This window comes from Eptatretus burgeri, chromosome 4 (assembly GCF_056783735.1).
Source record: "Eptatretus burgeri isolate ZD-2024b chromosome 4, Ebu_testis_v1, whole genome shotgun sequence".
Taxonomy (NCBI): Eukaryota; Metazoa; Chordata; class Myxini; order Myxiniformes; family Myxinidae; genus Eptatretus; species Eptatretus burgeri.
Window position 1 is genome coordinate 10,449,970 of NC_140964.1, and position 27,579 is coordinate 10,477,548.

Sequence of the window (27,579 nt, forward strand, 5' to 3'; positions counted from 1 at the left end):
AATATGCGTTCCTTGGTCGTACCTTTACATTGTGTAATAGGATAGGCCCGAGTAATATGCGTTCCTTGGTCGTACCTTTACATTGTGTAATAGGATAGGCCCGAGTAATATGCTTTCCTTGGTCGTACCTTTACATTGTGTAATAGGATAGGCCCGAGTAATATGCGTTCCTTGGTCGTACCTTTACATTGTGTAATAGGATAGGCCCGAGTAATATGCGTTCCTTGGTCCTTTACATTGTGTAATAGGATAGGCCCGAGTAATATGCGTTCCTTGGTCGTACCTTTACATTGTGTAATAGGATAGGCCCGAGTAATATGCTTTCCTTGGTCCCACCTTTTTCATTGTTGATTTTTTTGCTGTAAACATCTTTTGTTAGCTGTAACTCCACGGCATCATCCTCCTCATTTCCAACACCAGAAAATATATCCTGTTCGGAAAACAACAGTTTTATACATCAAAAAATGCTTCAAGATTTACGTGGGACAATGGCAGAGAAGTTCAGTGTAAAATGGGCCGACAACTACACACACATGCACCTTCGCAAACCACAGATCAGTTTCTCTCTGCACTTTGGTTGTTCTATCTTCATAATCAACCAACAGAGGGTTTTCCTCCTCTTCTTGACCATCATGTGACTCTGTCCTGCAAAAAAAAAAAAAAAAAATCATCCAAACAATCACAATTTTCTATATTTAAAAATCATCCGTCACTGCATTTAGACGAGAGGTCGATATTCTGCTCTCGTTTCTGGTCATCACCGACGGCAATGAAGTGGCCACGTTTGTCCTTGATAGAAAAATCCCTATTTGAGAAGTTCTCGTAGATTGATGCAGTTTGAGGAAGACGTCGCATGTCTTCCAGGTAGACAGAGCACCGGCGCAGGTATTTGGTATAATCAAATGAAGCGAACAGATAGAGAGCACGTTGCACGGCATCAAGATCCCCCACATCCCCTCGCGATCAGCTCTCAACAGATCGTGCACCACATCCATCACGAGGAGGAATCGAGTCCAGAAGGGGAAGTTCTCATTTACAGCAAACCCAAGTTTTGATGAAGTTATTCAGATCTCCTGTCAACTTGTTGGATGCATTGGCAAACTCTGCAATGTCCCTCTGACTGTCACTGATGTTCTTCTTTGTGATGCTTGACTTGAGCTTTTTAAAGATAGCAAGCTCTGGTGCATATGGCTCCACACCTTTCTCAGCGAAGAATTCCTTGTACAGACGACAAATGAATGCTTCGGCAAGAAATTGCATGCCTTCAAGAGAGCGACTGTAATGACCTCCATTGAGAAGTGAGTTTTGGATGACGGTTGGACCAAAGACACTGGCCTTCACCGCGTGAAATGTTCCCATAACTGGGACTACAGGACAGAATTCCCGAGGTCGCATCATTTGAAGTTCCTTGACGATGCAGTACACCTCGTCGCAAGACGTAGGGATTTCTCTTTGAAGCAGCTGTGAACCAATTGCCATGAAATTCTTCATTGCAGAACAAACAGTTGCATATTCAGTGATGGGATAAAGCAGGACAGGTAAGAATCTTACAATTATGCTAATTAGGTCAACTCCAAAAAACACAAAAATGGTGCCAATCAATTCCTTGGCATCAAAAACCTCGATAGACACACAAAGATCAAGTTCCTTTGACACTTACTTACTTTGATCCGGGCAGTTGGGAATCAGTAAATTGCTTAAGTAGCTTTTGGAAATACTTACCCGGTGTGTGTGTGTGTGTGTGTGTGTGTGTGTGTGTGTGTGTGTGTGTGTGTGTGTGTGTGTGTGTGTGCGCGTGCGCACGTTGTTGTCTGGCTTCCTTCTTGGGACTATAGTGCAGTAATTGGTCTATATTTTGATTTCGGAGATATGATCATTTTGATGAAATACCCAAAAAGCGACTATTTATGGGTAGAGTGTTTTGGGGTTACAAAGGGCCCCATGGTATCAATTTGAAAACTGGATTGTTCAGAGCACTTGATGAGGAAACTTTTGGCCAATTTTGGTTGCTCGACGTACAATATTAGGTGACTGAGAAACCATCAAACTTAGAATTACTTTCAAAACTAGAAGTGCACTCGGTAGAGCGCACATCTCCGCCACGTAATACCTGATCAACGATAACATATCAGGCCCAATACACATTTAAATATCATGCTACATATCACAATATCAAGCCTGGTGTTGGCTTAGTGGTTAGGGTGGCGGCTTGGGATCCGAGGGTCCTGAGTTCAAGCCCCGTTGGCCGCTGAATTAATAACAGGGGGTTGACTCAGCCTGTCATCCATCTGAGGTCGGCGAAGTGAGTACCAGTGTACTGGTCCCGGTGTATGCCCCGGTTAGAAAAGGTATACCATATCCCTGTGTGTCGTAAGAGGCGACCAGGGTTGGCGTCAGGAAGGGCATCCGGCCATAAAAAAAAAAATTGCCTCAAGAAAAAGCCTCACCCCTGCACAGCAGGGAAAAATGGCTGTAAAAACGGTCATTTTTTTTTTATATCACAATATCGTTTATGTCCATACCTCTCGATGGAGAAGAATCACTTCCAATAATTAAATAATTATCATCTCCAGATCTTCACAAAAAATCAAATCATTTTGTCCTTGTCACACACCCAACCTGTCCACCAAGTTTCGTCCGAATCTGTCCACAACTTCTTTCAGATATTGTGCTATATATCGTTTTTCGCCCGATTTCTCAACGGTGAAGAATCACTTAAAAAATTCTCGTAGTCGGATCCGGATTCGGATCTTCATCAAAATATAATCAGTTCGTCCTTGTGACACACCCAACCTTTCGACAAAACTTCATCCGGATCCGTCAACTTTTTGAGATATCATGTACACAAAGACAGACAGACGAACAGACAGAGAGGAGTGAAAACATAACCTCCTTCACCTTCGGAGGTGGAAGTAATGAAAGCGATTTTTTGTCTAAAATTCAGTGAAATATGGCCATTTTGTCCTGTGAACCAAGGTTTAGGGCAATGAATCGTGTAAATCAACGAAATAAATCAAAATGAATAATTTATGTGTGCCGAATAATGATTTATTCAATTAATCTTCAATGCCGTCATTTTCACCGCTTGATATCCAACCAAAAATCCCAGCTCGGCATTGCAGAGAAAACAAACTTGACCTGGAGGTGTTACCCAAAACTTTTTTTGAAGGTCTTGGCATATCGAGGAAGAAAGTTTAAACTAGCACTCTCTAAGAGTGATGTACACTAACTCCCCCCCCCACCCCCCCAAGAGCCAGGACTAAAGGTAAACTTAGTCGTTATGCATAATCGATGATTGATAGAATCAATTGATAGAATGATCACCATCAAGTGTTGCTGCCAAAACACTCAAGCATGCTTACAAACTCACCCATCAGACAAATTGTTCCGTTTCATTCGTTGCTCTCTTTCTTCGACCTCCTTCATATCATCTGGATCCAAATCGCTGGCCAGAGAGATTTCATCCTCATCGAAACCCAAACCATCTTCGTATTCTTCCTCAAAATACTCTTCTTCCACCAAAGTCATGTTCCCTTGCTCCAACTCCCCCATCTACAACAATACGCATCACGCAAAATCATCCTCACACATCATGTGCGTTTCGTCATCATCGACAACGGCTACAGACAACGTTTACATTCTCAAAATCGAATTGCGAACTTGCTTTTCCATTTGAAGTGCAATGAGTTTGAATGTAACACATTGTTCAAATACGTTCGTTTACAATGCATCGGGAGCAACGTGCGGCGAGTTGAGGATCAACATTGTGCAACGTGACTCCCTCGATCCGGTCACGTCCACTCGTTACCTTTTAAAACGACTTTGTTTAAATTGCATCGCTGGGTCACCCCACCGACCTTTCATGTTGAAGTTTTATCACTCGTCCAATACCCCCATGGTGTCCGATCACATGGCCAGCCGAATGAGACGTGGACGTTCGATAAAACACATGAACCACTGATTGGATAAACAAGTAATGGTGAACACCAAAACAGGGACATAAATTTGGTAGATTGGCTGTTCATGTTAAAGCTCTGGTGACATCCTTGGACCCGCGTAACATTTTTCTTCTTCTTCGTCTTTGAGCAACCTTTAAAATACACGTTTCTTGTGGAGTCAGCCAGGAGAAGTCTTCATGAACCGACTGGCCAGGCCTGACGTTCGACTAGTTTGGGCAGGAATTTGGAGTTTCACCAAGGTGCCGGCACCAACTCGCCTACTCTTCACGAAGGACACTCTGGGATCTTTAACGTCCACCAACGGATGCTGGCAGACGGGACACCGGCTTAACGTCCATCCGAGGGACGGCACACACATTGGTGACTCAATGGACTGACAGATTATAGCTGGGTCGGGAATCAAACCCAGGCTTGACAGCTTAGAGGAGAGTGTGCCTACCTGCAGGCCATCCTGTCAACCCTGGACCCTCGTAGCATCACAGTACGAAATTAACAAATCTCTGATAAACCAGAAAGATAACGTCTTGGATTAATGCATCAATTATCCATCACTTGTATGACAGTGAAGTTGAACACCCGTCTCAGGAAGAGAAAGTGTGTTAAAAAACAGAACAGGAAGAAGAAGAACTCGGAGTATGGCAAAACACATCCGTTTTGTGTTCCCATCTGAACACAAAGGTCACACATTCCGACATGATATACATGAGATCTTCCAGGAGCCTGAGAATCCTCAAGGTCACGGTGTGCAAAACTCTTACTGCAGCTTACATCACACAGGCAATTGTCTTTGCACAAGATGACCGACTTAACTCAACGAAAAAAACATTCTACAATCAGAATCTTCGTGAAGAAAAGGCAGTCATGATCTAACAACACAACTGTTTGCACAACATTGTGAGGACTGTGTTCCTAACCCCATTGGGAGGACTGCAAGTGCAGTGGAGGTCGGATAATCTCGACTTTCAGATGGCATTTGATAAGGTGCCACGAAGGAGGTTGTTCGCTTAAGTGAGGGTTTGCATAGTGGTTGTGGGAGTCTGCTCTTTCTTATTGTTGGGGGAGATCTTAGCACAAACTGTTGCGTCATCGTGCCGATCCATACATACATTGTGCGTCCGAGTAGGTTAGATTTCCGCCTGCGTCAGGGATCCGTCAGAGGTAAGCTGAATGCAAGACTCGCGGGGTATGCTCACACATCGTGTAAGAATACAAACCGTGCTTCCCCATCGTCTCGGGTCGCTCACCTGCATTTATTCATTTTCATTTATTTATATTTTCATTTACGGATGTTTTCTGATGGTTCTGTGATGTTTCCTGGTGTGCCGGTGTCGATGTCCGTCGGCACAAGATTACAGCTTTCGACGTCACCCGGAAGGTACCGATCCTAAATATGAGTGAGTGAGTGGTTAGAATGAGCTTTATACATTAGATATGCACTGATTGAGGGGTGGGGGTGAGGGAGCAGTGATTATAACCTTGGAGCACAATATGAGATTTTTGAATTGTGTAAAACCTCCTGTGCAGACCTGGCCAGGTGGAGGATTTGTGGGCACCAAGGCGCACAGAAAGCGCACCGTGCATGAAATGGACAACATCAGGGTTGTTTGGCCAAGATAACTGTGGCCAGGATCGTGCAGTGAGCTGTGGAGGACCCGGAAAGAGGGGTGAATACTTTTATGAGGGGCCTCCTTCTTCACAAACACGAGGGATCCATCTCCATTGATAAAAGGGTTTCCTCTCACATCGAGTCTTCTCCAGAATCCACAAGCACACTCACTGCTCATTTACATTCATTCGTTCCTCTTTGTTCCCCACCTGTGGAACCAACTTGCTCAGTCTCTTCAATCATTCTTCCCTTCAAGGCTTCAAGACAAATGTTCACCACCGTCTCAGGTCATCCCCCCATTGACAACCATGATCTTTTCTCCTGCCATTAACCCTCCCAAAGCCGAGCTCTTTCTGGAATCCCAGCTTTTCCTTCCACTTCTCAGAATTCATTTGTTCATCCCATGTAATCCCCTTGCCAACATTCCAAGTCTCCCTCTCTTTTGTCCCTCTACCCTGATATTGGTTCCCCCTCCTCTTCCCATCTCTTTGTAGCGTTATTTTCATTCTCTGATGTCCTGATTAGTTCCGTGTTTTTGCTTCTCCATGAGGCGAGACTCGAGATACAAAAATATATTCCATCAGCGAACATGATTAAATTATTTACTCGGCTTCATTTGTGAACATAAATAAAACACCGTTCTGATTGTGCACATTTTCACATGAGGGGATGAAGTGAAACATTTTAACAATTGATACCAAGTCACAGCTGATCGTTTGTTTCACCTCAAACATACCTTGGACTTGGTGACTGACATGAGGTTGAAAAGACTAGTTTCACCAGAAGTATCAATAGAATTTCCAGGCAAATCCATCTTCAGTTCCATTCTTGCCCTTAGTTTCCGTCGCTCCTTCAGTATAGTCTTCTTCTTCCTACAGATGACGTGTGCAGAACAAACTTTCACCAGAGCCAGGAGCAAAAAGCCACTGCATTTGTTTCACAGGTCAACAATTACAAGATTTCATTTTGGCTACAAAACACTAACTGTGACCAAGGGGGAGGGGGGGGAGAGGGGCGAGAGCAACCGAGCTGGAGGGGAGAGGGGCGAGATCAGCCGAGGGGGAGGGGAGAGGGGCGAGATCAGCCGAGTGGGAGGGGAGAAGGGCGAGATCAGCCGAGGGGGAGGGGAGAGGGGCGAGATCAGCCAAGGGGGAGGGGAGAGGGGCGAGATCAGCCGAGGGGGAGGGGAGAGGGGCGAGATCAACCGAGGGGGAGGGGAGAGGGGCGAGAGCAGCCGAGGGGGAGGGGAGAGGGGCGAGAGCAGCCGAGGGGAGGGGAGAGGGGCGAGAGCAGCCGAGGGGGAGGGGAGAGGGGCGAGAGCAGCCGAGGGGGAGGGGAGAGGGGCGAGAGCAGCCGAGGGGGAGGGGAGAGGGGCGAGAGCAGCCGAGGGGGAGGGGAGAGGGGCGAGAGCAGCCGAGGGGAGGGGAGAGGGGCGAGAGCAGCCGAGGGGAGGGGAGAGGGGCGAGAGCAGCCGAGGGGAGGGGAGAGGGGCGAGAGCAGCAGAGGGGAGGGGAGAGGGGCGAGAGCAGCCGAGGGGAGGGGAGAGGGGCGAGAGCAGCCGAGGGGGAGGGGAGAGGGGCGAGAGCAGCCGAGGGGGAGGGGAGAGGGGCGAGAGCAGCCGAGGGGGAGGGGAGAGGGGCGAGAGCAGCCGAGGGGGAGGAGAGAGGGGCGAGAGCAGCCGAGAGAAGGAGGGGAGAGGGGCGAGAACAGCCGAGGGAAGGAGGGGAGAGGGGCGAGAGCAGCCGAGGTGAAGGGGGAGAGCAGCGGAGGGGTAAAGGGGGGGAGAGCAGCCGAGGGGAGGTGGGGGGAGAGCAGCCGAGGGGGAGGGGGGAGAGCAGCCGAGGGGGAGGGGGGAGAGCAGCCGAGAGGGAGGAGAGCAGCCGCAGGGGAGGGGAGAGTCACCATCACCCCGATGGTGAGAGGGGAGGTGCAAAATCAATGACAAATCACATGGAAATATCCGAGATGAACTTAAGCATCACAAATGATTTTTGATGAAGGATCGTCCAATATCAAAATTTACAGATTTTTTCCTGTGATTTGTATAAAATGGAACACCAAGAAGGAACCCGAAGAAGTAAAGAGCAAAGATGGAGCCATCAGGAGGAACCTGGATAGGATTCGGGTTTCAGCCGCGACTCCACAACCCTCAAACCTATCCAGGCATAGGCAAGTGAACCTTAAAGAAAAATTTCTGCAAGAATTCACTTCCAATTAAAGATGTACGAGCCCAAACTAAATGACACCAAACTACTTCAGAAGAGCCTCGTTTGTGAAACTGCTCTGCAAAGGATCCCAACGAGCGTACAGCGTGACCACCACCATAAAATAATTTCCCATTTCCGACTTTCCTCACATTCATTTAGCACCAACAGGCAACATGTAACCTCTGCCTTTCTGACAATGGATATCCCGCTTCACGTAAAGCGGAAACAGAAGCAGAACCACAGATTAGCTGTACCGTTTCAGCTGCAACACTTCCTGCTCTTTTAGTTCAGCAATTTGATTCTCAAGGTCTTCCTCTTCCTCTTCCTCTTCCTCTTGCTCTTCTCGATTTTGTTGTTGCTCAAGCAGTTCAGAACTAGAAAGGAAACAAACCATCAGTGTAATGACAGCTCACAGGAATGTTGGCACGTAGAGGAACGTCAGGACAACCAAGATCGTGCACCAATGACAGGCTCACACCTTGTCTGATCATCAAAGACGGCCGCTTCCTGCTTCAACTTTGCTGCCAAAAAGTGTCGCAGCTTTTGACGCCAGACCACCAAAGACCTGCAAGAACCCACACACAGAAAACATAAACAAGAAAAAGATTTTCAAAGTATTATAAATACAGTCTGACCCGGATATAAGCGACCCGGATAAAAGAAAAACCCGCATAAAAGAACATGTTTTCTTATTCCCGAACATGTTCCTATGTAAATGTATACGGGGAAACCCGCATATAAGAAACAGGCGTACAAAGAAAACCCGCGTATAAGAACATATTTTTCAACACAAAAGTACAATTTTCTATCCTAAGCCCCAGGAAAAGCTGGCATCAGTCGGCTGACGCGTTAGTTTCACTTTCCTATACAGTCGTTTTCCGGAAATCCCGAATGAGGAAATGGTAGTTTCGCTTCATCGCAATGGCGTCCGCTCGAAAAACGCTGAGTGTTGCGGAGAAAGTTGAAATTTTGGATTCTTTAAAGTCGAAATCGCTGATGAGGCCGTTGTCGTGAAAAAGTATGACATTGGATTGTCGACCGTCAGCAAAATTGTCAAAGATGAGGAGTCACTTCGTATCAAAGTCCTCAACAACTCCAACATCAACAGAAAGCGTAGCAGTGACAGCATCCACAAAGACATCAAATGGAGTGACAACTGCTTGGTTCCATCAAGCTTGTGCAAGCAATGCTGTCGTAACAGACTGTATCATCAAAGAGAAGGCTGCTTAGTTCGCCGTTTCGTTAGGTGTTGAGTTTGAACCGAGTAACGGTTGGCTGATGAGCTGGAAAGCAAGTGAACGACGTTTCATTCAAGAAATTCCATGGCGAGAAAGCAGCAGCTGATGGTGCAGCGGCAGGCAACTGGATTAAAAATGTGCTCCCCGACTTGCTTGCGAATTATGTAGAGAAAGACATTTACAACACCGACAAAACGGGCCTTTTTTATAAGGCCATGCCCCGTGGTTCTCCAACAAGTGCCGGTGACAAGCCAGCCGGAGGTAAAGTTCCAAAAGACTACCTGACTGTTCTTTTGTTGTGTAATCTCGATGGCAGTGATAAGAGAGGCTTCATTGTTGGCAAGTCCGCCAAGCCGCGATGTTTCAACAATGTTCATAACCTGCCATTCCTTTACCTCGCCAATTCTAATGCATGGATGAAGAGTGCAATATGGTCGCAAATTCTTACCAAACTCAACTGTCAGTTGCGCGCCAGTGGTAGAAACATTGTCTGTTTGCTGACAACGCCGCGTGCCACTGTCTTCCACCGGATGTGACGCTAACGAGCATAAAGCTCCAGTTCATGCCGCCCAATACGACAACGCTCATTCAACCTGCACACCAAGGCATGATCCGAACCAAGAAGGCGCACTACCGACGAGAAATTGTTCGGCTTCAAGTTGCTGCTTTCGACAGCGTGCCACAGAAACCAGCGTCAGAAGTGAGAAAAACGATCACAGTTCTGAAGGCGATGCACATGTTGAAACGGGCCCTCTTCATGGTTATGCCCCAGACAATCGCCAACTGCTTCAAGAAGGCTGGCTTCGTGAAACGGTCCGAAGATGAAGAACGCGATTCTGAACACGACGACGACAAAGAAGACGTCGCAGAAGCTCTGCATGTCCAGGGCATAACACAACGGAGAAATGACTGATCAAGAGATTGTCGACACTGTAATGCAACCCCAAGCAAAGGTGGAAGACGACAAAGACGAAGAGGGAGAAGAATCAGTTGCGCCACCGCCCACGAAGCTCCAAACCATCCAGGCGCTTGACACACTGACGGCGGCCTATATTGATCACAGTGACAACACCGACGCCAGAAAACTTCTGTACTCTCTCCATGATAAAGTACTGGAGAGCGGCAACAGAAGTATGGTCCAAACCAAACTGTCCGACTCCTTCATGAAAGCAAAGTAACTTTCACCGTGAATCCAAAATGCGACACGTGAAACCAGAGAGTTTTGTGAAGTGGATGATGAACCCGGATATAAGAACATACATTCTCACTCCCGAGCGTGTTCTTATATCCGGGTCAGACTGTATGCATTCAGGGAGATGGAAATGCAACACAAAATTGTAGTTAATCAAATTACAAAACACTTCTCATCGCAACGTCGAACATAAGGAGCGACGCTGAACTGATAAATAACCGATTCATGGGATCAGGGCCGTCTCTGGACATATCTCCAATATTCGATACAGTCTGGTACCCCGCCTTGCTCTCCAAGTTCTAGATCGATAGCATCCAAGGTCACCTCCTCACAAGGCTTACCAACTTCCTGCACTCATGACAGGACACAAGGTCACCTCCTCACAAGGCTTACCAACTTCCTCCACTCATAACAGGATACAAGGTCACCTCCTCACAAGGCTTACCGACTTCTTGCACTCACAACAGGATCCAAGGCCACCTCCTCACAAGACTTACCAACTTCCTCCACTCATGACAGGACACAAGGTCACCTCCTCACAAGGCTTACCGACTTCCTCCACTCATGGCAGGATACAAGGCCACCTCCTCACAAGGCTTACCAACTTCCTGCACTCACTACAGGATCCAAGGCCACCTCTTCACAAGGCTTACCGACTTCCTGCACTCATGACAGGATCCAATGCCACCTCCTTACAAGGCTTCCTGCACTCACTACTGGATCCAAGGCCACCTCCTCACAAGGCTTACCAACTTCCTCCACTCACGACAGGATCCAATGCCACCTCCTCACAAGGCTTACCAACTTCCTCCACTCATGACAGGACACAAGGTCACCTCCTCACAAGGCTTACCAACTTCCTCCACTCATGACAGGATAAAAGGTCACCTCCTCACAAGGCTTACCGACTTCCTGCACTCACAACAGGATCCAAGGCCACCTCCTCACAATACTTACCAACTTCCTCCACTCATGACAGGACACAAGGTCACCTCCTCACAAGGCTTACAGACTTCCTCCACTCATGACAGGATACAAGGTCACCTCCTCACAAGGCTTACCGACTTCCTGCACTCACAACAGGATCCAAGGCCACCTCCTCACAAGGCTTACCGACTTCCTGCACTCACAACAGGATCCAAGGCCACCTCCTCACAAGACTTACCAACTTCCTCCACTCATGACAGGATACAAGGTCACCTCCTCACAAGGCTTACCGACTTCCTGCACTCACAACAGGATCCAAGGCCACCTCCTCACAAGGCTTACCAACTTCCTCCACTCATGACAGGATCCAAGGCCACCTCCTCACAAGGCTTACCAACTTCCTGCACTCACTACAGGATCCAAGGCCACCTCTTCACAAGGCTTACCGACTTCCTGCACTCATGACAGGATCCAATGCCACCTCCTTACAAGGCTTCCTGCACTCACTACTGGATCCAAGGCCACCTCCTCACAAGGCTTACCAACTTCCTCCACTCACGACAGGATCCAATGCCACCTCCTCACAAGGCTTACCAACTTCCTCCACTCATGACAGGACACAAGGTCACCTCCTCACAAGGCTTACCAACTTCCTCCACTCATGACAGGATAAAAGGTCACCTCCTCACAAGGCTTACCGACTTCCTGCACTCACAACAGGATCCAAGGCCACCTCCTCACAATACTTACCAACTTCCTCCACTCATGACAGGACACAAGGTCACCTCCTCACAAGGCTTACAGACTTCCTCCACTCATGACAGGATACAAGGTCACCTCCTCACAAGGCTTACCGACTTCCTGCACTCACAACAGGATCCAAGGCCACCTCCTCACAAGGCTTACCGACTTCCTGCACTCACAACAGGATCCAAGGCCACCTCCTCACAAGACTTACCAACTTCCTCCACTCATGACAGGATACAAGGTCACCTCCTCACAAGGCTTACCGACTTCCTGCACTCACAACAGGATCCAAGGCCACCTCCTCACAAGGCTTACCAACTTCCTCCACTCATGACAGGATCCAAGGCCACCTCCTCACAAGGCTTACCAACTTCCTGCACTCACTATAGGATCCAAGGCCACCTCTTCACAAGGCTTCCTGCACTCACTACAGGATCCAAGGCCACCTCCTCACAGGACTTACCAACTTCCTCCACTCATGACAGGATACAAGGTCACCTCCTCACAAGGCTTACCGACTTCCTGCACTCACAACAGGATCCAATGCCACCTCCTCACAAGGCTTACCAACTTCCTCCACTCACTATAGGATCCAAGGCCACCTCTTCACAAGGCTTACCGACTTCCTGCACTCACGACAGGATCCAAGGCCACCTCCTCACAAGGCTTACCAACTTCCTGCACTCACTATAGGATCCAAGGCCACCTCTTCACAAGGCTTACCGACTTCCTCCACTCACGGCAGGATACAAGGCCACCTCCTCACAAGGCTTACCAACTTCCTGCACTCACTATAGGATCCAAGGCCACATCCTCACAAGGCTTCCTGCACTCACTACAGGATCCAAGGCCACCGCCTCACAAGGCTTACCGACTTCCTCCACTCACGACAGGATACAAGGTCACCTCCTCACAAGGCTTACCGACTTCCTCCACTCATGACAGGATCCAAGGCCACCTCCTCACAAGGCTTACCGACTTCCTCCACTCACGACAGGATAAAAGGTCACCTCCTCACAAGGCTTACCGACTTCCTCCACTCACGACAGGATCCAAGGCCACCTCCTCACAAGGCTTACCGACTTCCTCCACTCACGACAGGATACAAGGCCACCTACTCTCATAGCTTAACTTCTTCAATTCTCGTACTCTGTTTCCTGGTCATGGTTGCTTTTCTTTGTCCTCCGAGTGATCTGTTTCAAAAATGCTGACTAATTATTCTGGATTAATCGGTGCTGCTGTCAATTTTGTGTTCTCCATTTTGATTGTTCTCCATATTGAGTGCAAGCTAACTCTTGTATATTTTTTTTCATGCCCATTCGAGGTTTTTCCATCCTGTGTCTTTGGCTCAGATAGTTTTGGGCCGACCAATAACATTTTTGTTTATAACTCCACCACCAAAGGTGGATTGAGGTTATGTTTTCACCCCCGTTTGTGAACAAGACATCTCAAAAGTTGTAGACGGATTTGGACGAAACTTGGTGGACAGGTTGGGTGTGTGACGAGGACGAATCGATTCGATTTTGGTGAAGATCCGGATCCGGATACGAGAATGTCTTCATTTGTATTTCACGATTCTTTACCATCAAGAAATGGGGCGAAAAATGATATAAAGGATCCAACGATATCCCAAAGGGTTGTGAATGGATGACAAAACTTGGTGGATGAGTTTGATAGATGACAAGAACAGGCCAATTAGATTCAAGTTCAGGTCAGCATGTCTGGCCTATCAGTGGGATACAAAACGTAAACCGTTCAGCCGAGCAGAGGTGCGCGCTCTACTGAGTGCCTTTCTAGTTACGTTCAACCACTGAAGGTGGACGGAGGTTATGTTTCCATCCCCGTCTTCTTTTTTTCTTTGAAGTAACAAACAGCCAATCAAAGATTTTTCAAGAATTCAGGCTTTTTTATGTCAGTGTGGGGTGGGGAAGCTATTGAGGAAGGAACGGATGATGTAATTGTGATGAGTAAGGCTCGGCAAGAAAATAGAATTTCAATAAGGGGAAAAGTTAAACACATTCTACACCAATCCCAGAAGTTTAAATAATAAGATGGAAGAGCTTGAAGCCAAAGTAGATCGCGAGAAGTACGATACAGTTGCGGTGAGACATGGTTTAAGGAGGAAAATAACTAGAGGACAGGATTAGAAGACTACACAGTGTATCAGTGTGATAGGAAGGAGAGAATACGAGGAAGAGTCGGAATCTGGGTAAAGGACAGCATTACATCAAGAGAAAGGGATGACATTAAGGAAGGAATAAATGTTGAGGATTCTGTGTGGGTAGAGATTAGAGATTGTAACAACAGTAAGATACTGGAGGGATGCTTTTATTGGGCTCCAGGTGTGAAGGAAGAGGAGGAAGGAGGAGGACATGAAGAATTCAAAAGGGAAGAGTATTGTTTATGGGGGATTTTAACTTGCCAGGGATAGGTTGGGTCCAGGAACAGGGAAAGGGAAGAGCAGATGAGGATTTCATCGTTTAAGTCCAGAATTGCTTTTTAACCCAGTTTGTAGAAAAGCCGACGAGGGGGAGTGCAGCGTTAGACTTCCTTTTAAGTCACGATCCCAACATGGTGGAGGATGTGGAGGTCGGGGAGCATTTTGGAGCAAGTGACCATAACATTGTATGTTCAAAGATTCTGTTAAGGGTTAGAGTTCAGGATAGTGGGGTAAGGCTATTAGATTTCAGGAAGGCAAACTTTGAGGGTATGAGGAGAGAGTTGGGTGATGTAGATTGGGAGACTCTAACAACAGGACAATCAGCATCAGAGAAATGGGAAACCTTCAAGGAGTAAATATGTGGAGTGCAGAGTAAGTACATTTGAAGTAGGTGTAAAACTAGAAACAGACCAGGGTGGTTGAGCAGTGAGATAAGGAATGCTACTAAGTAGAAGGAGAAGGATTTATTAGGTTTAAAATAACAAGACTGGAGTTAGATTTCTATCCGTATCCAAGTAAACAAAGGCAAGTTAAGAAAATAACTCGACAAGCCAAAAGAGAGTACGAGAAGGACATGACTAAGAATATTAAACATAATAGCAAGGCTTTCTTCAAGTATATCAGGGGAAAAGAACAGGTTAGGATCAGTGTGGGCCCATTGAGGAACAGCACCGGGAGAGTGGTTAGTGATGAAAGTGAGATGGCAGGCTTATTAAACAGGTATGTTACTTCAACTTTTACACAGGAACAGTCAGGAGAATTGCCAATAGCTGAGAGTATCTATCGAGGAGGTGAGGAAGGGCTTTTACAGAAGATGCAGGTTGGAGTGGAGGAAGTAAAGGAACAGCTCGGTTATCTTAGAGTAGGTAAGGCTCCGGGTCCAGATAATACACAACCGAGAGTATTGATGGAGGTGGCTGAGCAGGTAAGCGAGATGTTGTGGATGAGACATGAATATGATATTTTCATTAAAAATATCCGTAAAAAAACGGATATTTTCAATATTTCCCTGGAGTCAGGACAGGTACTGGAGGATTGGAGAGTAGCAAATGTAACACCATTATTTAAGAAAGGATCCAGAGAAGAATTGGGAAACTATAGACCTGTGAGCTTGACTTCAGTTGTGGGGAAGGTGTTGAAGACATTCATTAAGGACCAGATGAGGAACCATAAACAAATACTAGCTAATTAAAGGTAGTCAGCATGGGTTTACAAAGGTAGTTCCTGTTTAAAAAAACTCTTTTAGAGTTCTATGAAGCAGTTTCTGATTGGGTGGATGAGGGAAAGGCAGTGGACATAGTACATCTAGACTTTAAGAAGGCATTTGATGAGGTACCACATCGGAGGTTGTTAACCAAAGTTAGGGCTTGTGGAGTGGTTGGTCAGGTGGCTAATTGGATTGTAAACTGGCTTTGTGATAGGAAGCAAAGAGTGTCTGTGAGTGGGAGGATGGAAGTCGTGGGGTACCTCAGGGATCAGTACTCGGACCATTACATCAACGATTTTGATCATGGGGTGCAGAGTAGGCTTTCCAAATTTGCAGGGATGTTGATATGACTTTTCGGTAGTTTGAGCATTGATGGGTGATTGTGTCCGGAGTGCTGTTGGTGGGGGTCTTGTCAAGGGGAGTTGTGTGGTTGATGTATGGTTGATGTTGTGCGTTTTTAACCATGCCCATGCCCCCTCCTCTGAGGGGAAGAATAAAAAGAAAAAAACCCGAAAAACTTAAAATAAATTAATTAAAAAACTCCACCAAAACAAACAAAAAAAAAAGTTAATAAACTTTGTATTTTCTTCTTTGGATCTTGTGTTGATAAATTGGTGTGGTGTTCATGTCACGCAGGCACGATGGGCTGAATGGCCTCCACCTGTGTGATTTCCTTGTTCATGTATGTTGGTCGGTCAACTTTGTCATTATGTCTGTCTCTCAACCGCCTACAGGTCACAATTTTAAACCGATCGTCAACAAACTTCAACTACATGGTAGAGTTTGTCACGTGAAAGAAGCCTATTGTTTTTGAGGTCGAAAGGTCAACAGATGTCGAATTTCTAAAATCTTCAATTTTCATCTGGTCGACTTGAAATTTGAAAAGGAATTGCATATTTGGTCATTGAATTCAACCACCAATTATTTTTAAGGTAAAATGAGTTCAGGATTTCACATCATGCTCTGCATGTCATCTTTCATGTTTGTTTGTTTGTTTGAAGGATTTATCAAAAAGTTGTGGACGGATGTGGATGAAATGTAGACAGGTTGTATGTATGACAAGGACATATGGTTTCGATTTTGGTGAAGATCTGGATACATATGCGTGGTGTTGGCTTAATGGTTAGGGTGGTGGGCTTGGGATAAGAGGATCGAGTTCAAATCCCCATTGGCTGCGAATTAATACCAGGTGGGGTTGATTCTGACTGTCATCCTTCTGGGGTAGGCAAAATGAGTGCCAGCATGCTGGTATCCTGTGTCGGAGTGGCGACCTGTCCAGGATTGTACCCAATAGCAAAGGAGACCACTTCGGCAACACCAACACTCTGTAGAGATTGTGGTCCTGATGGATGGATGGATGAATGGATGGATGGATACAAGACCTTTTTAATTTGAAAAGTGATTTTTCACCATTGAGAAATTGGGCTAAAAATGATATACAGCATGATATTTCAAAAATGTATTGGACTGGATCAGGTATTGCATGGCGGAGGTGTGCGCTCCACCGAGTGCCCTTGTAATTTTAACTGTTTCCCGAACACACTTGACATGTCATCTCCCAATATTCAGCAGCCTCACACGTTAATTCCTTCCTTCGACCTTATGTGAAATGCACACGAAGTGCGTGCGTGTCCGTCCGTGAGTGTGTGCCTGTCTGTCTGTGTGTGCGTGCCTGTGTGTGCGTGCCCGTGTGCATGCCTGTCCAAAAACTGTCGTCTTTCCTCATTATGACTGGTGTTAACATTTAATTGCCTCGTCTTTCCTGAATGTGGAAAAGAAAACCATTCATAATTATTGCAATTATGAATGTAATACAGATTATAAATTTTCATCCACCAACGTGAATGTTATTAAGAACGAGCTGGAGAGAGTGGTAAAAGCAAGCTCACGGTCACACAAACCTGAGCTCCTTGCGACCCAGGACACGGATGTCACGGCAACATTCCCGCAATTCATCCGTGGTGCTCGGATGCTCCAACATGTCCGCGTTATCCAGCTTGATCTACAAGAATTGGGATCCAGTAAACCATTTACTGCAGGGCAACATCCAACGATGACCATGCAGCTCATGTGGCAATAACAAGTTTTGGGAAAGATACCTCACTGCATCTGCGCAGGAATTCCGTAGGGTTGCGTCCCTTAACAAAATCCATCACCGAAAAACTGTGGAACTGTGTGTAATCACCTTCAGTGTAGCCTTCCGCCTGTTAGGAGGGCGAGGAGGGCACAAGCATCTCACAGCAATAGTTGATGGAGTTTGTTCACATAATATTGAAAGTTCTGCAAAGGAGCTTTCATTTTGAAACGTATAAAGTGACAGTGTTCGCAATATGTCAGAGCTTCGGAACGACCCGCAATAAAAAGAGCTGGAAACAGAAATAAATCAGGTACTCGAAACCACAACAAAAAGCACAAACGTAAATAAAGTAAATAAAGGAAATAAACAAATAAAAACAAACTTTTGGTTTCTTGTTTCGGGCCTCATTGTTGGCACTCTTCACCTCCTCTTCAACCTCCTTGAAAGCAAACTTGGGATCAAAGAACTTGCTGTCAATCTTATCGGCAGCAAGGAAACCTGGGAAATCGCAGTTTACACAAAATCAGACACGAGAGATGATCAACAGATGTGAACAAACAAGGCAGGCACGGTTCTGTGCTCAAATGGAGCATTTTAATCATGTACCAATTCAAATCGAGCACTTTATTCACATCAACAAGCAGATGTGACATGGAGTTCCACCGATGTCATATCCCATCAATTAGCCACAGCTGTGACGCAACCGCATCATAATTACACACAAGGACCAGTGGCACAAGAGGTGGCCACTTGGTCCATCATACCTGTGACACCAACCACACACACACACACACACACACCACATTTCTGGTGTGTTAACCATGCTTTTTTTATTGGCGGAAAAAAGTTCAAAGTCGGGGGTGGGGGTGAGGATAATACATAGGTATGGAAAAAAAATTCAGTCGCGACTTTTCGGAACAACGCCGAAAACCAGTCACGGGTGTGCTCCAAGCGCACACCACGGCCTAGTCAATATTCCACCCGCGCGCGACAGGGTCAATCGCCGAATTGTCGATATACCTAATTAATCACGCGGGCAGCCGACCGAGAGACCGTATCTCAGCGAGGTCTGCTTGGACACGAATCGCTTAAGCGGTTCGTTCTGTTCTGGGATAACCGAGCGGTGTATTATCTTTGGCTACTTTTTTTTTAAATCTTTTTATCCACGATAAAAAAGAATCCACAATTCTTTTATCGGCTATTAAAGAGCCCGCTACAATTCCGAAATGCAATACGGCGGTTCAATGGGGAAAGAGGACACAACGAACGGGTTAACATTGAAACACGCACATTTATTCACACACGTATGCAGTCAGGTATGCAAAACACCAACATGCACGTATACAGAAAAGCAATGGAAAAGGTGAAACACGCATGCTGTTGATTAATGATGAATGCGGGACGAGACAAGACGCGAGCAAGACAAAGCACTACAACCGTCTATTATTTATTATTCACAAGCACTTAACAGTTCTACTTAACGGGACACGGCGCCACAACATTCACACAAATAAAAGCAAGGAAAAGACCCCCTTAAAGACAAGGGGGTCAGCCTGGACCCGTAGGCCTTTATAATGTGGAGCTTGGCGGACCGAAGGAGTTCCACGTGACCGTTGCAGGATACCTCCACCCTCATGGTGCCTCGATGGGGCGACCCGCGACGTCCCGTCCCCACGGCAGCTAGCGTAGCCATGGTTGAGCCCAGGCCTTGCCAAGCGGCCGGGTGATTCGGGCCTCAGCCGGCGATGCGTTGAGAGGAACGAACGGGTCTTGATGCTCTTCCAAAGTTGATGCTCTTTGTAAGAACCCGTCCGTTCCTCAGCGATGCTCGGACTGTCCCAAAGCCCGATCACCTCAGACCGCCTGGTGCTGGCTGGCGAGCTCTCTCCGGCTCTCTCCACACGAACGCGCAGGTCTGCGCGGCACAGCAGGTCTGGCCACGCTCTCAGCTCGCGTGTCCTCCGCTCTCCCGGACTTCTCCCCCGACTGTGTTCTCCAGATTCCAGACTTCACCGACTGACTCCACCAACTCACAACTGACTCTCCACCGACTCCCGACTGCGAACTGGCGCTCCGCTCGGCCTTTTATAGGGCTCGAGAGACGAGATCTGACTTCCGCTCTCCGACCTTCGACCCCCACTGGCCCCGTCCCTTTCTCTCTTTTGATCCGAATTCCGAGGCGAAGCTTCCACAGAGCGGACGTGCGCGAGATCACCAAACTTGCGCGAGATCACCAAACTTGCGCGGAGAGCGGACGTGCGCGAGGTCACCAAACTTGCGCGAGATCACCAAACTTGCGCGGAGAGCAGACGTGCGCGAGGTCACCAAACTTGCGCGGCGAGCAAACCCCCGCGTGTGCCTGCAGCGATGCCGTTTGATGCGGACTCGCCGCGGCTGGTGCAAAGATGGCGTTGCTTCAGGGATGAAGGTGAGGCGATGTTATTCGGGTTGGTCTATTGGGGGAGATGCGGTTTAGGAGATGGTGGGAGATGTCGTTGTTATGAAGGTGGTGTGGAGAGGGTGGTTGGTGGTTGACGTGGTGGTTGGTGGATGGTGTGGAGAAGGTGGTTGGTGGTTGGCGTGGTGGTTGGTCCAAAATAACGAGAGTAAAGAAAAACGGCAAACTCAAAGATCACAGCCCTGACCACACGGATAAATCCCATAAAACAACGGTGGGGAAATCTAACAACACGGACTTATCGGCATAACTGAACTAAGGACCTATATGGTGTTCTGCGAATTTCCACAGCCGTAACAATACTTTGGGGGCAATCCCCCACCCCCCCCTTCGACCCCCAAGACCCAAATTTTTATAATGTCCTGAACAAACTTTGGTACAAACACGGTGATGAAGGTTGTGGTAAAGTTTCATCAAAATCGCATGTGTAGTTTCAAAGAAGTTGTTGCAGGAATGTGTGGACGAACGGACGGACTGACGGACCGACAACATGCCATCCCATAAGCTCCATGGAACTACGTTCAAGCAAGCTAAAAATCTCTTCTTCTTCTTTCGGCTGCTCTCGTGAGGGGTCGCCACAGTGGATCATCCATATGATCCGCATAGTGATTTGGCACATGTTTTACACCGGATGCCCTTCCTGACACAACCCTGGTCACCTCATACGACACAGGGATCTGATACACCTATTTTAACCGGGGTATGCACCGGCCCAGTACACTGGTACTCATTGCGCCGACCTCGGAAGGATGACAGGCTGAGTCAACCCCTGGTGTTTTTCGACTTGGTATATACACATATACACATACATACATACATATATATGTGTATATATATATATATATATATATATATATATATATATATATATATATATATATATATATATATATATATATATATATATATATATATATATATATATATTCAGTGGCCCAACGGGGCTTGAACTCAGGACTTTTTGGGTCCCAAGCCACTGCCCTAACCACTGCGCCAACACCAGGCTTGTAAATACTTTGGGGGCAATCAGCCCCCAAAGTGGGGGGCAAACATCCCATTACGGGCGGAGCCACGCCCAAAAAACACGTTTTTAGGGGATAGCTGATTTCAAGTTACATCTTCTCCGAGGGGGGTTTGTCAAATCCGGCAGGGGTTTCGGCATTGCGTTAGCCCAATGGCACCTGCATCGCCCCACGGAGCTCGATTTTTCATTTTCGTCCCAAGGTCAAGGTCACAAACTTAGAAAATGTCAAAAAAATCAATAAATTGGTCATCGAGCTCCGAGGGTTTTCAACTGTTTCGAATGAAAGTTGGTATGCAAGTAGTACTCTTCGAGTACTACAACTTTCATCATTCATGTTTTTCCCGATTCCCGCCAGTTTGCCCATGTCGTCCCCTTGAACGTCAAAAAATAAAAAAGGCGAACTGTGTACATTGCTCGTGAACCATCACCGTCTCCAGACTTCCGGTTTCTAAATTCCTTTTTCTCTCCCTTTGTAAATGACATTGGTTGATAGGTTTTAACCATTATTTCTCTTCGTCTTATGCAGTTTTTTTTCCAACCGTCTCACAAAGTCCTCTGAGGCATCTTCTCCTCTGTAAAGTTCGAACTTGTATTCATCACCAACAGATGATTTGATGTAATAACAGAAACCACAAGGAGTAGGTTTTTGATATTTATTTGTGTATGATTTATTTGGATTTGGAGAAACAGTATCTATCTTTTCAAGGATAATTTCAAAATCAGCATATATCACAAACGGATGTTTTTTAGATTTGTTAAAATCTTTGAACCTGCTTTTGGTAAATTGATTACGGTTGATTTATGATAACTACAATATTTCGAATGTTGATTTAATCGTTCTTGTGTATGAAAGGAGTTGAGACATCTCTTCCAAGGATATGTTTTACCTTTTCTCTTGTATAGTTGTGAATTGGTTAATCTTGATAAATTTTTGATGAAAGCATTTAAATGTGATTTTTCCTTTGAAGTAAAGTAGAGAAGGTCAATGTGTGTTTCATCATTTTTATAGTTGTTTGAAATTTTTAACATCTGAACTTTGTTTGTATCCATGAATCCATGTACATTAACAGATAGATTATTCATTTTCTCAAATTTAGGAATATCTCTCAATGACATTGGAAACTTTAAATCTTTAACATTTAATGTATTCTTGTATTTCTTATAATGTTAAATCCTTTCCGGTTTCCATAATGTGGGATGTAAGTGAGCAAGAACAGACCATAGAAAACATGTGATATAGACCATAGATAAAGTGAGGGTTTGTCCTCATATAGGGAGTAGTTTCATCACCTTCTCTTCCCATATTCAATTTTACTCCCATATAAAACTTAAAAGTTTTCATTTCACTTGATGTGTTTTTAATTATAGTTTCAACAAGTCTGGAGACGGCGATGGTTCACAAGCAATGTACACGGTTCACCTTTTTTATTTTTTGACCTTCGAGGGGATGCCACGGGCAAACTGGAGGAATCGAGAAAAACATAAATGATGAAAGTTGTAGTACTCGAAGAGCACTACTTGCATACCAACTTTCATTCGAAACAGTTGAAAACCCTAGGAGCTCGATGACCAATTTATTGATTTTTTTGACATTTTCTAAGTTAGTGACCTTGTGACCTTGACCTTGGGACGAAAATGAAAAAAATAAAATAAAATAAAAAAAAATCGAGCTCCATGGGGCTATGCAGGTGCCATTGGGCTAACGAAATGCCGAAAACCCCTGCCAGATTTGACAAACCCCCCTCGGAAAAGATGTAACTTGAAATCAGCTACCCCCTAAAAACATGTTTTTTATGCATGGCTCCGCCCGTAATGGGCGCAGCACACCCATTCTCAGGAAAACAACTTGATCATGATATAAACCTCCCACCCAAATTTTATCAGGATCGGATCAAAACCCATGGAGCTATGCTCGGGACAGACAGACAAACAGACAGACAGAGAGACAGACACACACACATAACAAATATAATGGTCACTTACTGACTCGTGAACCAACAGTTTGTCATATTTGTTAGGAGAAAATTGAGGGAGAGGTCAAAGTTAGGGATCATTGTCATCTTACTGGAAAATATAGAGGTCCAGCTCATTCCCGTTATAATCTTAATTACAAGCCCCCAAACTTTATTCCTGTCTTTCTTCACAACAACGCTCACTATGACACACATCTATTCATAAATGAACTTTCAAAGACATCTGGAGATATTTCTGCCATTCCTAACATAGATCAAAAATACACCTCATTCACAAAAACAATTCATACATCCCCCATAACCCATATCAGATTTCTTGACACATACAAGTTTATGGCAAGTCCATTATCTAACTTCGCATCAAATATGAAAAACTTACCAAATCTTAAATCACATTTCTCAAATCAAGAAGAGATTGATCTCTTATCACAAAAGGGAATATATCCGTATGACTATATGGATTCATTTGAGAAGTTTAAAGAAATACAACTTCCTTCAAGGGAAAGTTTCTATTGCAAGTTGAATAAAACTCATATTTCCGATAGAGATTATGCACAAGCTAAAAAGGTTTGGGAGAAGTTTAATGTAAAGAATCTTGGAGAATATTGTTACGTCTGAGGGGGGGTATGCATTCAAAGGGTAATTAGGATGTTTAATTAGGTATGCCATGCTGTTCGAGTTTACCAGGATCTCGATGTAATAAGTAGCAATTCAGTGGTGATAAGTTGTCTAGTAAATGTCCATTTCTTCAAAGGGGAAATGATAATTGTCACGTAATTAGATAGGGAGACGGGATAGGGTAAGTGTGTCTGCGTAAACCCTGTTAGTATTCCCTGGAGGCTTGCCGTGACGTCACAGGACAGTGCTGCGGATGGCTCCGCCCCGTGATCACGATTGGCGGAAGGCGACGGCGGAGGGCCAATAAAACGGCTCGATTGGAAGTGACGAGGACTCGAGGATAAAAAAGGTTCTGTTCGGGGAAAAGGGGTGGGAGGAAGAAGATCGGCAAAGAGAAAACCGTTTTGGTGGAGGCTGTTGTGCTGGGAGCGTGCTGTTTTGTTGCGCTGATTCGATCCTGGATTCATCGTATCTCGTGGCCTCGCTGTGCCTCATTCCTCACCTCGGTTGGCTCTGGGGTTCTGCTGGCTCGGAGTACGGGGTCGAACGGCGGGCGGACCTGCCTCCCTCTCCTGCTCGCAACTTGGCACCAGAACTGGCTCCCTGGCGGCTGTGAGCGGACTTGAGCCGACACCAGGAGGTCGACAGCACCACGGTGTCTCCTGCACCAGACGAGCGCAATGCCAGCTCGTCCGACGCCAATCCAGGGACTGTTGCGTCCACACCACGGGCCAGCCTGACCACCAGGACCAGCTACGTTTTGTGTGCGTGTGTGTGTGTGTGTGTGTACATGGCGCCTTAAAGGGTTTGAGATTTGTACATCCATTGGAATTGTTTGTGTTTTCCCCACGCCCGAACCCACACCACCATCCCGTCGAATCGTCCCGGATCCCTCCTCTTATTATTATTTCTGGTTAGAGAAATAAACACTATTAACTCAGTGAGAAGCGACTCGTGCCACCTTCCTCGTCCCGTTTGCGGTAGAGCGATAAAAACCGCCATCTTTGGGTTATAAGAAAATAAACCGCCTCCATTGTTTCGGCTCATTCTACGTTGGCGGGACTGTTCAAGTCCCGTGGACGTCACAATATCATGATTTGTATCTCAAAACTGATGTACTGTTATTGGCTGATGTGTTTGAAACTTTTAGAACAGTCTGTCATAATAAAAATTCTTATGGCTTCGACCCCACTCACTATTACACAGCCCCGGGTTTGGCTTGGAGTGCTTTGTTAAAACCGATAAAACAGAATTTGGAATTAATCAGTGATATAGGTTATAGATATGCTTTTAATGATAGAGAAGGCGAAAAGAGGAGGAATATCTCAAGTATGTTCCAAGAGATATGCAAAAGCAAATAACAAATATCTTCCTGATTATAATAAGAATGAGGACAACTCTTACCTCATGTAGTATGATGCGAACAATTTGAATGGGTGGGCTATATCTCAATCTTTATCTTATGGAAAACTTAAATGGGTTAAAGAAAAACATTATGAAAAAGTTTTACAAGACATTGTTGTCTCCTCTCAAAAAGAATTGGATGAAGCTGAAGTTGGATATTATTTTGAGGTTGATTTAAAATATCCAGAAGAACTTCATCACAAACATAAAGACCTACCTTATGCCCCTGATAAAGAAAATCCAAGAAAATAATGGTTAAGTGATTACCAACAGTCATTTGATATAAAAGGTAAATCTCCAGAAAAACTACTGACGACATGAAATGATAAAGAAAGTTATGTTTTGCATCAAAGGAACTTGAGACAATATTTATCTGCTGGGTTGAGAGTGAGGAAAATTCATCGGATTTTGAAATTTAAACAAAGTCATTGGTTAAATAAGTATATTGATTTCACTGAACAACAAATTTCAAAAATTTTTTTTTACTGGAGATGTGTAAAGTGATTAAGACTAATTTGGGTACGCTGATTTCAAAAATCATAACCGTTTTGCTGTATCACGTCAGGATTTTCAGGAACAGAAATATTCCCATTGCCTAGAAGTCAGGATTTCAATGAAATTTACATATGTCTTTAACATGTCTATTTCGTACAATTGTTGTTAACTTGTGTTATATTTCTTTCTTTCAGATAAAGATGAGTAGGCGTTCCTGTACCAATCATCCTGACAACTTCTGTTATGTCTGTGGTCGGTATACCAAAAAAGATCAACAGCGAAGTATATCTACAGCAGTGAAAATGAAGGCCGCCTACTTTCACTACTTCGGGTGTAAGGTGGGGGACCAAGAACAGAGCTGGGCACCACACATCTGCTGCACAAGCTGTCACACAACCTTAACTCAGTGGTTGGTGGGCAAGCGCGCGAGCATGCCATTTGCGGTGCCCATGATATGGCGTGAGCCGCAGAATCATCATGATGATTGTTATTTCTGCTGCACAAGCATCGCCGGCTTCAACAAGAAGAACAAAGGTCACATCAAGTACGCTGACTGCGTCTCTGCTCGTAAACCTGTGCCTCATGATGACGAGAACCCCGTTCCAACACCTCCAGCTGATCAGAACATAGCTGTAAGCAGTGGTGAAGAGGATGGTGATGATGAACCTTTTGAACCCGACACTCAAGAATCACACCTTCTGAACCAGGGAGACTTAAATGATCTTGTAAGAGATCTCTCGCTGTCAAAGGCGAAGGCAGAGCTGCTTGGATCAAGGCTGCAGCAGTGGAATCTACTTGAACCTAACACCAAGATATCCTTGTTCAGAGCACGCCACAGAGACATGGCTGAGTTCTTTGAGATGGAAGACACGATGACATTCTGCAGTGACATCAACGGTCTGTTGAAAGAACTTGGGTGTGATCACGATCCTGCAGACTGGCGCCTCTTCATCGACTCGGGGAAGAACAGCTTGAAGGCTGTTTTGCTCCACAATGGCAACGAGAAACCATCAGTCCCACTGGCTCACGCGTTCGGCATGACAGAGACCTATGAGACTATGCGGCAGCTGCTTGATTCCATCAAGTACAATGACTTCAACTGGCACATCTGCGGAGACTTGAAAGTGGTGGCGCTGTTGTTAGGGCTGCAGTCAGGCTACACGAAATACATGTGCTTCCTTTGTCTCTGGGATAGCAGAGACGACAAGAATCACTGGACGAAGAAAGATTGGGAAGAGCGAAAAGAGCATGTACCTGGTCGACACAACGTGAAGCATGTCGCCCTTGTCGACCCAGCCAAGGTTTTCCTTCCACCACTCCACATAAAGCTCGGCTTGATGAAAAGTTTTGTACGGGCAATGGATCTGAATGGGCGTGGGTTTTTATACCTCAAGGAAAAGTTTGGCAACACCTTGTCGGAGGCCAAGATCAAGGCTGGTGTCTTTGTTGGACCGCAAATCCGACAGATTATGAAGGACGAAACTTTTCCGACAACTCTAAACCCCAAAGAGCTGGCAGCGTGGAGGAGCTTCAAAGCTGTGACGGACAACTTCTTGGGGAACGAGCGCGCGGACAACTATGAAGAAATAGTGCAGCAGCTGCTGGAGTCCTTCAGGAAACTTGGCTCCAGGATGTCCCTGAAAATCCATTTCCTACACCAGCACCTGAACTTCTTCCCTGACAACTTGGGAGCAGTCTCGGACGAGCACGGCGAGCGATTCCACCAAGAGATTTCACTCATGGAGACGCGTTACCAAGGGCGGCACAACCCGAACATAATGGGCGATTTCTGCTGGTTCCTGCATCGTGAAACTGACACAGAGCAGAACAAACGCAAAGCCAAATGCCTAAAGCATTTTTAATTACATTCTAGTGGAGTTTTTCTGTAATTTCTATAATTTTGAAGCATTCATGATGAAATAAATGAATAAATGAATTTTTGTAAATTTCATTGAAATCCTGACTTCTAGGCAATGGGAATATTTCTGTTACTGAAAATCCTGACGT

General features: G+C 45.7%; 1 protein-coding gene across 1 annotated transcript in view; it reads right to left on the minus strand.

The window, feature by feature from the left end:
• The window catches only part of FTSJ3 (FtsJ RNA 2'-O-methyltransferase 3), a 74,514-nt gene that overhangs the window by 18,516 nt on the left and 28,419 nt on the right, over positions 1–27,579 (minus strand). Inside the window, exons 7-15 of the mRNA XM_085876905.1 lie at positions 17,983–18,098; positions 17,623–17,727; positions 17,425–17,525; positions 8,251–8,337; positions 8,027–8,146; positions 6,302–6,437; positions 3,371–3,552; positions 540–645; positions 337–430 (exon numbers count right to left, since the gene is read on the minus strand). Of these exons, the coding sequence (XP_085733031.1) occupies positions 337–430; positions 540–645; positions 3,371–3,552; positions 6,302–6,437; positions 8,027–8,146; positions 8,251–8,337; positions 17,425–17,525; positions 17,623–17,727; positions 17,983–18,098 (1,047 nt within the window). The remainder of the gene's footprint in view (positions 1–336; positions 431–539; positions 646–3,370; positions 3,553–6,301; positions 6,438–8,026; positions 8,147–8,250; positions 8,338–17,424; positions 17,526–17,622; positions 17,728–17,982; positions 18,099–27,579) is intronic.